The 14,683-nt window shown below is 38.9% G+C and overlaps 1 protein-coding gene and 1 pseudogene across 1 annotated transcript in view; one reads left to right on the forward strand and one right to left on the reverse strand.

Annotated features, from left to right (window-relative positions):
* itfg1 (integrin alpha FG-GAP repeat containing 1) overlaps positions 1-14,683 on the forward strand; it is a 159,464-nt gene that overhangs the window by 39,556 nt on the left and 105,225 nt on the right. Inside the window, exon 9 of the mRNA XM_085436741.1 lies at positions 12,578-12,678. Within this exon, the coding sequence (XP_085292867.1) occupies positions 12,578-12,678 (101 nt within the window). The remainder of the gene's footprint in view (positions 1-12,577; positions 12,679-14,683) is intronic.
* LOC146718222 (general transcription factor II-I repeat domain-containing protein 2A-like) lies at positions 755-1,966 on the reverse strand (annotated as a pseudogene).

Genomic DNA, 14,683 nt, shown 5'->3' on the forward strand with positions numbered 1-14,683 from the left:
AGCAGCAGGAGATCCTCCTACACAACTCTGTTAATAATTTCTTGAACTGAAACCATGGTAGACTGATCCTCTGGACTCCATTATGAAAAAAGACTCTAGACCAGGGGTGGGCAAACTTTTTGATTCGTGGGCCACATTGAGTTCTAACATTTGACAAAGGGGCCGGAACCGGAGCAGATAGAGGGCATGCTTTGAAAACATCACCTCATTGGGGGAAAAATACACATCTTGGGATATGGAGAAAACATGTGCTTTAATTTCCAATGAAAATGAAGAAAAGCATTACAATAAAATCTCTGACTTCGAAATGAGTCTTTAAAGACTGAAAATCAAATAAATGAACATTTTATTTTAAAGCACTGAAAGTTCTGTTATCCTTCAGGATATCACATCACTCTCCTCCTGACTCTTTTTTTTTTTTTTTCCCCCAAAAACGGTAGGAGATGCAGATGTACTTGTCTTGTTCCTTTTATTCAATTTGTTTACCCGGTGCCAAAAGTCAACAACGACCAGTGCAAGAACAAAACAGTTGCAGCAAGTCAGTCTGTGAAGCGTTATATTTGATCTGCGCTCACTGTTCATTTTAACAACGTGCGTATCACGGAGACACACACATTTTAATGGGAGCAGTGTTGTTGGTCTCCTTTTTTAGCCAGCGCATCAAAGTCTGGAGTTAGTTTTGTTGTGGCGATTCTCAGGATGGATCTGAGGTGTAGGTCTGTTAACTTGGATCTGTGGCTGGCTTTGTTGATGTTCATGACGCTGAATGTAAAGCCAACATCATCTGCGCTTTTCGCCTTAGATTTGGAAACGCGGCATCATTGAGTGAAGCATAGAAGTCATTTAGTTTCAGAGAGCTGAACTTCTCTTTTAAGGCAGGGTCGATGAGTTCGAGCTGAAGCTCCTCTGGAGCTGTTTCGGGGTCTTGTAACAGAGGAAAGGCCAGTGACTTGTCAATTTTATCGAAATCCAAAAACCGACGGCAGAATTCTCCGTGCAGTGCATCCAGTGACTCACTGCATTTCTTTACTTTTGCTCCGGCCTCTTTCAGCATGGCTAGTGTAGGAAAATGAGTGAATGACTTGTTCAAAATCTGCCTGGAGAATAAAGCCAGCTTGGATTTGAAGGCTTTCACGTTTGTGTGCATGTCATGCACAAACTGCTCCTTCCCCTGCAGTTTCACGTTGAGCTCATTCAAGTGTGAAAATACGTCCGTAGCAAACGCAAAGTCACACATCCAGCTCTTGTTGCTCAGCTCAGGAAATTCCTCAGTCTTCCCCTGCTGCTCCAAAAACCACGCCAATCTCCTCTTTGAGCTCCCACATTCGTTGAAACACTTTGCCCAAACTCAACCAGCGGACACGGGAGTGATAAAGCAGGTCCTGGTGATCCGCATCAGTTTCCTCCAGGAATGCAATGAACTGACGGTGCTGAAGTCCCCCTGCGCGTATGAAGTTGACAAGTTTCACCACAGGATTCACAACATGATTCAGCTGTAACACCGATTTACATAGAGATTCCTGGTGGAGGATGCAGTGGAGGAAAATGACATCCTGGTCAGGGTTTTCATCTTTGACTTTATTCTGGATTCTCCTCAGCAGGCCAACGTTTTTTCCCGTTAAATTCGGAGATCCATCTGTGGTGACGTTAACAAGCTTACTCCAGGGAAGCTTCATATTTTCGATGGCTGCAGACACCCGTTCAAACAAGTCCTCTCCCCGTGTTTGTCCTTTCAGAGACTCCATTGTCAAAAACTCCTCCGTTATTTCAAAGGTTTCGTTGATTCCTCGGATAAAAATAAGGAGCTGAGTAGTGTCTTTGACATCGTTGCTTTCATCCAGTGCTAAAGAATAAAAAGTGAATGACTTTTTGTTTAATATGCTGGTGATATCTTCATCTATTAGTTTGGCAAGTCACTGTCCACCGTGATAAACTGATTTTCTCAAATTTGTCTTTGGTCTCCGGGCACAAAATACCTCCTGTCTCTACCATACATTCTTTTAAAAACTCGCCCTCTGACAGTGGTTTGCTGGCCTTTGCTATTTTGAATGAAAGCATAAAACTGGCCTTGGTACTTGACTCTTGAATGGCAGTTTGACGGTGAAAAAAACTTTGCTGAGCCTTCAAATTAGCTGCCAACTTCTCAGCAGCAGCTTCCCGTTCTTTTGTTGAGAGCTTGCTAGCATAATTAGCGTGCTTTGTGGCAAAGTGACGGCTAATATTATACTCTTTAAAAACCGCCACAGTTTCTTGGCATATCAAGCAAACAGCAGATGATCGATATTCAGTGAAAAAATATTTAGCTGTCCACTCCTTTTTGAACACTCGACATTCTCTGTCCACTTTCATTTTCTTGGGTCCGCTCATCTTCATAGAGGGGCGGTGGGTCACAGGGTAAAGTGCAAACGTGGAGTAATAGGCCTACGCTTCACCTCAAAAAAGGCAATATATCTAGAGTGCGCCATCTAGTGAGGAAACATCAGAATTGCAGGGGAAATAAAACATTAACAAGGTTAATTTATTAATTTTTTTTCAAGTTTGGCGGGCCGGATCAAAATGTTTAACGGGCCGCATGTGGCCCCCGGGCCGTAGTTTGCCCATGCCTGCTCTAGACTGATTTTTATTTTAACTTTACAAGTGAGTATTTCAGGATTGCGCTTACTTTTATATGAGATTATACTACTTTATATAATGCAATAATTATTTTCTTTCTCTCTTTCTGTTGCTTACATCTCTAAGTCACTTTGTTTTTGACAGATGCCATGTAGTTATTTTTTTTTTATGATTCTTCTTCTTGTTATTATTATTCTCATTATTATACTTGTTAAAATAACTTAAATTACCATGAAACTACTATGGTTGCAGAATGTTTTCAGAAAATTGGCTAACTGACCAGTTTACTGCTCACACTAACAATAATTAGTTGTGATAGTTTCATTAGCAATGAAAAGGATAAGCATATAGGAACTGTAAGACGCTATTGACATAGTATCTGTTTGAACAGAGTGGTTTGTGGCTTATGTAAAATTGACGCCACAGTTGAAAATGTTGCTGGTTTAACCTCTGCAAGAAATTCCATAGCTGAACTTACATATTTTTACTGCAAATTGTAAACCATTAAAATAAAAAAATGACCAGGAAGCTGGTTTTACTGGATTAAAAAAAAAGTGAATTCATTTCAGTGTAAGAGTTTAAAGAGAAGGTTGTGTTTCTTTATTGTAAGATGCATAACAGGAGTGGATAGAATAACCTACACGACCTGAGACCAGCTAATAAATACATTGCAGAACTTTATGAAATTTCAGCCAAAAGTTCAAGAGGGTTTTGTCAGAGGCAGTAGAGAGATATTATTTTTTCATGTATATGTAGGGTTTGGTTTTTCTCCATCCATCTGTAACCTTCTGATTCCACAAAGTCATGGTGGCAGCAAACTAAGCATGGTAGTCCAGATATCATTCTCCCGAGCAACTTTCCGAGCTCCTTCTGGGGGATCCTGAGGCATTCCCAGATCAGATGAGGATTATAATCTCTCCAGCAAGTTTAGCCTGCGGTCTCTCCCCACTGGGCATACCCAAAAAATCTCCAAAGGGAGATGCCCAGGAGGCATCCTGAGAAGATGCTGAACCACCTCTACTAAATCTTTTTTCCCCTTTTATATTAGAATCATCTTGTATTGTTAGATGCTATCCCCGTAGCATACTCTGGCTTCAGTTCAGACTTTTTCTTCTTCGTGTTTTTCCCCAATCATGGGAACTGCACTTCTCAGAGATCACTACGCATCCATCATCACATTCTTTCTTGCTGTAGTGGTCTTTGAGAAAGGCGAGTTAGATTATGCATAAGAGAGGAAGAAATCAAACGCATCCCTCGTAATTGAGGAGCTTCAAGATGGGGGCCACTTGATGTCTTCAGGGCAAACGATGCAGTGTGCTCATTCATGTAAGGTCTCTTCTTCCTTAGATTTTATGTCTGCTGCTTCATGCTGACAACACATTTCTTCTGCTGTATTTATTCAAAACAATCAAATGCACCCTCTTCTGTGAGCCAGGCAGTGAATATTAAGTAAGTTGGCAGGATAGCGCTATAGATATTTGTATGAAAATTAAATTACAAGTATGCTAAAGAGTACATTTAAAATCTCACGCATGTAGTATCTCTTAGTTTGTGGCTCTTTGGCTTTTAGCTTTAGTTTTGTTTTTCTGTTTATCTTTTTTTTTTTTAATCTATGTAACCTTATCACTTAGTTTGAGTTATGTTCTGCTATTAGCTGTGTAATGTTCAATGCATTTTTAATTAACTTTTGGGCTTGTGCGGTACTCATGCACATGAACACAAACACATGCACGAAGGGCTTCACACTGATAAACACATCCTTATTGGCAAGATTAATGTGTTAATCTCACTGCAGCAAAAGGGTGTCCATCAAATATTTAGTGAACAAACTCCCTGTGCCAAAATTGGCAATATTGTATGAGCCAAAGGGAAAATGACCTATATGCTGTGGCTGCATGTGGGTGTCTTTGTGTTGAGGGAATCTGCGCGCGTGTTGAATTTATTATCTCAGAAGTTTTTTTTAATAGCTTATCTTGACATAATTTTTTTTCCTTTTTTAAAAAAAATCATAATTTCTCCTTCAGTTTGGAAATGCACACTTCCACATCTTGTTCTTGTTAACTGGTGGAGAGAAGCCTTTAAGGGTCACGCTTCTAATAATCTGCCAAGTCCAGGCAAAAAGATGCCTTCAGAATACAGAGGGATTTTTTTTAATTGTCCTGGTTTGTCTTGCTTCACTTAGCCCCTCTTCAGCTGTCAGTGTCTTTCTTTATTTCTCTTGATCTACTCCGTATCTCCTATCTACGGCTTACTAATTTTCTGCTCTTGTTTTCTTACATCGCCGTCTGTTCTTCATCTAAACAGCTTTGGGTGTCACAGATTGTTACACTAGTGGAAGACCAGCTATCACCCTTTTTCTGTCTTTTAATCCGTTTAGTTATTTTGTTGAGTGTTCTTATAAGCATCACTTTACTCTGTTCATTTTACTTTAGTGGTTATGATTAGTTTTACAATATATGAAGCAATGGTGTTTAAAAGAAATAACTGAATAAATTGTTACATTTAGTTCAGGTTCCATCAGTCATGCTGTATAAGGTGATGTTAGCTCAAAAGGCATTCCTCATTATAACCTATGGTTTTGTCTCTGGGCTCTGAGATGCAAAAGACACTGATACAAAGAGAGATGCTCTGTGCCACTGAGAGTGAACGCAGTATAATTCAGAGGAGATTGTATTTGACAAAAATAACCACAAACCTGAAAGAAGACGTATTATATTTTAGTGCCAAATGTCCAAAATTGATTTATTTCAGCTTGAAGAAAACATAGTTCTTACCTGTAAATTCTACAAATAGATGCAGCTTGAGTGATGACAGTATTGACATAAATCCTCTTCTACTTCATCTTTGTTATTTATACAAATTGCCAAAGTCATGTAAGTCCCATTTTTGTGTGTGCTCCAATGGTTTTTCTTTATCTACCTGCTGAGATTTACGTACCTGATCCAGTCTGTTTCTGCCATCCAGTCTCACTTTGTCAATCTTATTTTGCAGCGTTTGTTTCTCTGTGTGCGGCCCTCCTGTGAGTCTCTCTGACCAGCTTCCGCTTAGGTTAATTAATGAGCACCTTGTGAATTTACCTTAAAAACTTAAATGCATGAGAAAGTGGAAAAGGAAAGAGTGAGGGCAAATGGCACATTTCAAAGGTGGCATGAAGTGAGGTGGAAAAAAGGGTGAAATATAGAAAAAAAGCCAAGGTAGATGATCTGCAGACGGAGGAGGAAAGATGGCAGGGAGGATAATAAAAGCAATAGGAGAGAGGAGAGAATGAAATAGAGCAGCATTGCATCCCTCTGTGATTTGGAGTGGGAATTATTTCCATCACACATCACAATGTCAATTCTCACTCTACCCTTCTACCTCTGGTTTTCTGTCTTCCACCAGATTTTCCCCCATAGATTTACATCTGTGTCTGCTGTCCTGTCTGTTCTCTACATGTTTCTGTCATTTTCTGTTTCTTAAAATTTCTTTTTTTATTAAAAATATTAAATATTTTATCATAACAATAGCAACAGTAATAAAAAAAGAAAAAGAAAAGACAATTAATTCTTATCATTACTGCATTGTGTTTGGTGGCTGGAAAGTTCTGTTACTGGTGAGTACGTGCTTTACTGCATCTTTGTCATGAGGTAACCTGTTCTCAAATGGCAAATTATTCTAGTGTCTTGTCACCAAAGGATCATCACCGAAGGGTTAAGTGTCCGCTGTGACTGAAAATGCATAAGGAAAAAAATACAATGGCTCATAATTTCCCTCTTTGCACATTCAAGTCATTTTCCCTTATCTATAGTACATGCATCCAAAAAATCTGAGTCTGAGATTTGTTTAGAAATGCCCCAATTTTGGCTTTTTAATTTGATTTAAAGTTTATTTTCTTCAGCTCACTCTAGCAAAACTCAGCTTTGTGCTTAAGGTTCTTTCCCTTGCTTTAGAGTTTGGCTTCTGACCAGAACACATTTTTTTACTTTCAAAAGTCACAAATCTTCACTTTATTGACTGGAACCTTTCTGGCCTACACCATCACCTCTGGGTGTGGGCAGAGATTTAAGGTTAAGTAATAGTCTTGTGAAAATACGTGTGTCAGTAATTTAAAAGTGAAAGAAACTGGAACCAAATAATACGTCTTTGTCCCATCAGAAACGGCACTGCCTTCAACCACTCAACTCACACGGGCAAAATGATGCACACTTTTAAATACCAAACAGGAGCGAAAAATTTGAATCCAAGTGTCTGAGCAGCATGCCCAGACAGCATACATTGGCTAAACTTGAATCGTGCGTGCACTTGTTTATGTGCATGTGTATGCGATTGTTCATGAAAGCGTACGGGAATCTGTTCACACATCCATGTTTGTGTGCTTGCAGTTCATTTTCCAGCAGTACACTCTTAATAGATGCACAGCATATGCCAGACAAAACAGGCCCATCTGCCTTATCACTGAGGTAATTGCATTTTTCAAAGTGACAGCGGCCAATGCATAATTCATCATTAGGTAAAGCACAACGAAGTCCCACAACCGAGTGTGTCAGCTCGCGTCAGCGCAGGTAGGATGTAGGGAGGCGGCTCAGCGACCAGCAGCTCACTAGGATAGGAGATATTTCAGACAGCGAGACGGGAATGTGTTTGGAAGTGATATTTAAAATTGGAAAAGCTGTCATCATGCTGTGTGTGCATGCGTGTGCTCAACAACGTGTATGTGTGTGTGTGTGCGTGCAGGTAAGTCGGTATGTTAACAGCCTATTTCTCTCCGCTCTCCCCCCAGGCATTTTCTTCTCCACGCATCTTATTATATTGTGCTACATCCAACCTCTGGCCTGCTCCCTCTTTTCTGCCTCATTCTCTCTTCAACCACTGCATACCTTTCACAGTCCCCCCCCCCCCCCCCCTTTTTGTGTCTGTGTGTTTTTTCTTTCTTTTACTGGCAGTCTTGTCTTGTTTTCAGCCAGTCTACTCTGCCATCGCACTCGCTTTGCTTTTTCAGTCTCAAATTCTCCATCACTTTCCTTTTGTCTCAGACTCCAGGAGAAGTGGATATACCTGTAAAACAGAGGTAGTGAAGTGCTGCTGGGCTAGTCAGGATCAGAGTGGGTTGTATAAGCAATATTGCTTAACATTATGCATCTATGTTTATGTGAAAGACATCCCTCCAGACCATGTTAATGAAGTGAAAATGTGGCAATTGGAAAAATAAAATCTCCTAATCAGGCACCATTTAGTGACATCCCTTGCATTTAGAGATATTCCAATGCAAATGCAAAAGATTTATTCTCCTGGGTTTACGGTTTCCAAGTTCAGATATTCATTTGCACATTTTAATATGCAATTTGATGCAAATTACAAAGTATATCTCACAAAAGTGTCCTTCATTGAAGGTAGAAGCCCAAGAGTTCTTCTTTCTTATTCCAGTGTCTGCTGCACAGTAATTATGAAAAAGTGGCACTCTCAATTAGAAGAACTCACCCACAACAATCTACACACTAATTAGCACTTAATTTTTGAATTAATTTTAGATTGTGTTGCACATGTTCTTAGTGTTGTGTATGTGCTTTCTGTATAAGAGTTTAGTTAGTTTTTCCCCCCTTATATCCACAGTAATAGACATAACACAGACTTACTACATGAGTCATGAGGTAAAAAGTAGCAGTGCTGATTTATTAAAATAATAATAAAACAAACACAGGTAGCTTCAGAACCTCCTGAAGATGTGTTTTGTTCTGTTTTGTTTTCTCCCTCACTATTTTCAATGGGTTTAATGATGATTGTATATAGATCCATGGGTAAATGGCAGACAGGGACTGGTATTAGCCAGTCAAGATGTCAGTTGGCAACATTTGGCATCAGTTCCCTAAAGCAACTAAAATATCAAAACAATAGCTTCAAAGCTTACAGCGTGATTATCCCTCAGTCAAAGTGAATCACACAATAATAAGAAAAGATAAGTCACAGTTTACATTTATCTTGTTTGGGAGATCTCTATAGACCTGTCAGATATAATTTTCATCTTATATGGCCCTGTTTTATCACGATGCGTGCATGTGCTTACAGTGTCATGATCAAAGACTGAAATCCCGATGCCTCAAGCTGGGCACTTATGCTATTGGTGTCTTAGATTTTAAAGCCATCCATCATGAATGCAGGGGAATCACACTGAAACTGACACTGCTTCTCATTGACTGATAACTTGTTAGTCACAAGCTGTTATCCAGTCATCCAATACCTAATCTAATATACTCTGGTTCGTCTACCTTTCTAACCTAATGAGGGAATTGAATTCGGTATTCTTTATGACAGAGGTGTCGAACTCCAGGCCTCAAGGGCCGGTGTCCTGCAGGTTTTAGATATTACCCTTGGTCAACACACCTGAATCAAATGATTAGTTCATTACCAGGCATCTGGAGAACTTCAAGACATGTTGGGGAGGTCATTTAGACATTTTAATCAGCTGTGTTTGATCAAGGACACATCTAAAACCTGCAGGACACCGGCCCTTGAGGCCTGGAGTTCGACACCTGTGCTTTATGACTAGTGATTGAGCCCAAAAATTTGTTGAGGTCATAAAGCAAGGAAGCCTAGGGCCATTTTCCTATAGACTCCTAGCATATACAGCATAGCATGCAGATACTTGCCAAACATATACACAGGACAATGACTCAAGGACTCTTGTTGAATTATTGTGCAGATGCATATTATGATTTGCATAGTTATTGCTGCTGTTTTGTGTGTGTGTGCTATGAATCCTATCAGGTCACAGTGGATACCATCAGTCTTTGTATATCCTCTCCTTTTTCTCTTTCTCTCTAGCTATTTAGCTCTGTTTCGCCTCCTTCTCTGACCAACCCTTTCCAGACTTCCCCTCTCCTCACTGCCTTCTCCATTTCAATCCATACCTGCAGTTTCCTCCCTCTGCGACTCTCTCATCCAATCTACATCACAACATGCATCATCAGTGGTAGCGGGAGATGAAAAGCGGGAGGGAGGGAGGTAGGTAGGGAAGAGTGAAGGAGAGAATGAGGTTGAATAAAGAGGAAAGACAGACTGAGGAAAAGAAACTTTTGAGACTGAGGAAGGAATATCATGTGAGCTAGAAGAGGAGGAGGGCAAGAGGGGACGGGTGAAGGAGGGCATAACATAAATAAAAGAGACAGATGGGTAGATAGATGAAAGAAGGTATTCAATGAGGAGAGGGCAGGTGGGACAGAGGGAGCTAATGTTGGGGTGTGTTTGTGTGTATAGCAGAACTGACAGTAAGCATCAGAGGCAGAGTGGCGAGTGACATCCTCTGTAGGACTAAATTTGCACTCATTTTCTCTCACAGTCTCTTTTTTTCCTGTTTCTTTCCCTACAGCCTCTCGACATCCCACACTGCAGAAATGTCCAAATGCGTTCATTTTCTGCATTTCACTTTGTTTCTATTACACCCACAGTGATGACATAAATCAGAAGCATTGCCCACACCTAAAACCATGTTTTTGCTTTCCACCTAATAATACATTGTATTATTTTTATGTCAATATTTGCAGCTTCTGCTTGGTTGTGTGCTAACTGAGCTAGAGTTGCTGGAATTGTGTTCTCCAACATTGGGGGATGCAGTAATGACTAGCATATACCGACATTTATTAACAAATAGCGGTCACGTTCCCAAAATACTGGCCTCCTACAATTCATTCTATGTGATAGGACCTGCCCGTCTTTCAAATGCCTACACCTCTCCAACTCCACATCTTCTCCAGAGACTGCATGGAACTGGGATTATGCATTAAAGAATACTTTCCTGTATCTCTCTGTCACATGGTACCACGGTCTTACGTCAACAGAAGGTCCTGAGTGTGTTGGCTGCGATGGGAGAAGTAAACATAAGCAAACATTCTCACCAAGGCTGCAAAAGATGATGATACTTAAGCCTCTGGTAGTCTGAAACTGTAATATTTCATGAATATTAAAGTTTAAATAAGACAGAAAAGAAAAGAAATGTATCATTGCCTACTCAGAAGTCAATTTTAAAATCTGGAAATAAGCTATATTTTAAAAGTGTAAAAAACTCCACCTTTTTTAATGTTTATTTTGTTGAAATTTTATCAGCCATCAGTATTAAAAATTATAAGAAATAAATACATCTACCTTTACTATTCACAATTTAAAGCACTTTGATACAACTGCTGTTGTGGTTTGGCGCTATATAAATAAAATTGAGTGTGTGTTTGCATCACAGCAGGAAATGTTTTGATATTTTGTGCATTATTTAAAGAAAACTTGGCTTTAATGACCTTTAGACTTGTTCTGTTTTGTAGTGCATCTAATTATCTGACTCATTTTCCCCCCCTCTCTGTCACTTGCTCAGTTGCCCCTGACAGACATGTTCAGCTTCTTCTCCTCCCCTGCTTTGTACTGTCATTCATCATCAATGTCATTCAGTTTTCTCCTTCCACATGGCACAGCATCTGTCTGGGAGTGTTGCTCTGTCCTGTTGAAACAAATTCAGATAAACCATGCGATGAGAAGGCTGGAAGCAGTTTCACCACTTTATGTCTGGTGTCAATACATGCCAACCCATGAACACAGAGCAAGTGGTGTGTTTTTATGAACTGGCCCAGCAAAATGTTAGAAGCTGTGCAACAAACCATTTACTTGATATTCAAACCTTTTGTTATTTGTGTCTTTCTAGTGTTTTGATGTGTGCTTTTAAGCCAAAGTAAATTGTTTAGTTATGGAAGATTTCTTGTTACAACAAGAAGAACACAGGTGTAAGTAGCGAAGGTGATGATGGCTTCACTTAATTTACTAAATCTCCTCTTAATAATTCAGCAAGCATGCCTGTATCATTGCAAGGCTCTGAAGATTTAATACTCAATTGGAATTCAGTGCTGATTATTTTTATTGAGCGCACCTGTGATCCCTGTGCTTTGGCAAGTCAAAATATCCGCAATAGGAGAAAAGGTCCTAAACTCGTGCAAGTCAAAGGAATGTGACTTTACTTCGATATTTGTAAGGAACTGGACAATAACACAATTCTGTGTCATTTTTTTACAAACTCATATTAGAATTTGAGGAACAGGATATTTTCCAGTTCATCAAAATTCAATACATACAAGCTTACCATTTCCCTTGATAGATGCCGCATTGAGCAGCAATGAAATCAAACTTATTCGAGTCATTTCACACCTGAGTCATATGGAGGCTTTTTGCTAGTCATCTTCTATGCTGTTTTCATTGACGCCAAAAAGCTGCTTTGGCACTTTGGCCTTTTTTTTTCACATAGTAAATTGATCAAGGATCAATGAGAGAACTGATGAAGAATCAAATTTAAAAGCACAGCTAATAATGGCCATGGTGTCATCAATCAATGAAATCCTCTCAGTATTTGTTGCTAACAGATTTTGAGTAACAGTCTCATGTTACTCAACAAATGACAGACGACTTATAACAAAAGCAACAAAAACATTATAAGAAGTTCTATTAGTGCCCATAGTTTTGTCTATCCTTGCTGATGCAAATGTGTTGAAACATTTAAGATTCAGTCAGCATGGTTTAATAAGGGTTTTTTTTGGGCTATTTTAACTTAGTTTGTGCGGCAAAGCCATACCTGGTGCACTCAAGTGTTTTGTGCTTTGAAAAACTGTTGTTTAGATTTTGGAGGCTCTGTCCTTGTTTGTACATCAGAACCCTGCATGGCATCATGATTAGAATAATTAATAGCAATGAAAATCAGTTGAGAAAATGATACTCAACTCTACTGACATTGTTAAAAGGCATCAAAGAGACAAGTGCTGCTTAGATTTGTGTTTGCTTGTGAAAAACAAGCAGGTGCTCCTGTGATCCATCTTCTACATGAGGAAAAAAAAGTGAGACATTGTAATGGAATAAAAATATGAAAATAGCACAGCTTTAGAAAGTAAAGCATCACAATAACCCTGTGTTCAATCAGAATTTGTTGCTTTGTGATTTAACGTTTTGTGTATGTTTCTGGCAGATGGCGATGGCTACCAGGACCATCTCCTTCCTGCATGTTTGGATAAAAGCTGTCAAAGAAGTACCATCTACCTAGCCAAGTCAGGCTCAAGAGACTCAAAGGTACGCACCTGACCATATTTTGATGCGTTTGAAGTCATTCAAATGTATTAGTTTGCTTTTATCCTTGTTAAACTCTTCATTCTTTGTTACAACAAATGTTTGTTACATTTGTTTTCCTCACTTCTTTGCTTGACTGTCCTCTTTTCTAAATTTGAATTTTATTACACTCCCAAAATAAAGATAGATTGGATCTCATGTGGATGAAAAGGATTGTTGTCATTTCTATGTAAATGACTTTTACTGTTAGTATAGTGAGTAGCACAACAAAAAGCAGTTTTGCCTGTTGTGTGTTTTAGTATACTCTAAACTGTAGCATATCTTGTTTGGTATGTTATTATCTTTTTCCTCACTCTCATTTCACACTGAAAATGTAAATGCAAGCAGACAAAGACACGTACTGTTCAGACGTGGAGATCTGACAAAACATTTAGCCATAACAACAACTTAGATGATTTCTTAAAGATGTATGGAACAACCTTTTAGAGAGACATTTAAAAAGTGACAGATATACAACAACTACCTTTACAGAATGTTTGAACAGTGTCTTTTCAGGAAATGTGATAATACAGTGAAGGTGGTATGACACAATACTTGCAGTAATGCAGTAATATGTATATTTTTACATACTGTCTGTCCTTTATAATGGCACCAACTCTCCAAAGTAAATTTATGCACAGGCTTCTTAGGGTACTTTAAAGGGTTGGTTACGAGGTTTCTCATTGTATAATTGTGCTATATCATGTTGCCCATGATAATACCAGATATAAAAATGTCATATAGCAATATTTTGCCATGCATTTACATCCCTAAGTGCAAGCAGCGAGACTAGCACAGGCAAGTCTAAGATCAAGAGCTGCAAGAAGTCTTCAATGACGACTTAGTACCTAAAAAGCGAGTTACTTCAACAACCTCCAACAAAGCACAATACTTTGCAAAATATGAAAGAAAGATGTTCCCACTACAGGTGGAAACGACAAACTTGTTTTCCACTTAAGGTGAAAATACACTGAGCATAACCAGGCTATGGTAGCACATGCGAAGGAGTTGCTAGCGGCTGCCAGTGTGCAGCCCAAGAGTAAACAGGACTCAACCAAGCATCACTGGAGAACTCCTAGTTAGAGTCCTTGGGGCGGGTTAGAAAGGTCGATCCTAGGTAACATCCTGGGATAAAAATATATTTTTCAGTGTTATTATGCCACAATATTCTGCAGCTTTACTGGGTGATTTTCTTTAGTGATTGGTATTGGTAAGTGTTAAGCACTTATGGTACTTAACCTCCTAAGACCCGAATTCTTTCACGACATGCATTTTTAATTTCTCTTTGATATTTGGGCATATTGGGGCCCGATGAATGTAAAAAACAAAGAATTACCAGATTTTTTTTTTACCTTATTTTTAAGAAAAATAAGAGCCACATATGAGGATATTTGTTTAAAAGTTTGATACAACAGAAGCAGTATAATGTCCTCGTAAGTGGATATCAGGCCCATGTAGAGCAAAATTGAGTATTTTATTCTAAATAACCCAAAATGTGATGTCCACATATGTGGACGCCAGGTCCTAGGAGGTTAAAATTTCCTAGGCTACTATGGTGCTCACATTTAACTGGATATAATTCTGGGTTAATGCTAATCCAATATAATGCTGCTGATCCCTTGTTTTGATAGATAATCTTTTGTGTGTTATCAGTGACTGCTGCTCACTGATAACACATACAAAAAGTGGGATGATTAAAGGCGCTAATTTACTTAGTCCTAAAAATGTTAAACTAATTTTTTTTGTTTTTTTATATATCACCAGAAATATAATTTTTGCAATTTTAAGATTTTATTGCCCAGCCAGCACATGCCGGATAGCCTACCACCTTTCTTCTGTGGATTTAGACACTTTCAATTTGTTCTTGCAGCTTATCTTTCATGAGTACAATTTTGATGTCATTAAAAAAATAATTGTTCCAAAATGAATTGGGGGGGCAGATCCGACCCCACCATGATGATACTGCATG

Source organism: Copadichromis virginalis, linkage group LG1 (genome assembly GCF_057382275.1).
Source record: "Copadichromis virginalis isolate Kocher_CV1m ecotype Utaka linkage group LG1, C_Virginalis_male_GT1.1, whole genome shotgun sequence".
In the NCBI taxonomy this organism is placed as follows: domain Eukaryota; kingdom Metazoa; phylum Chordata; class Actinopteri; order Cichliformes; family Cichlidae; genus Copadichromis; species Copadichromis virginalis.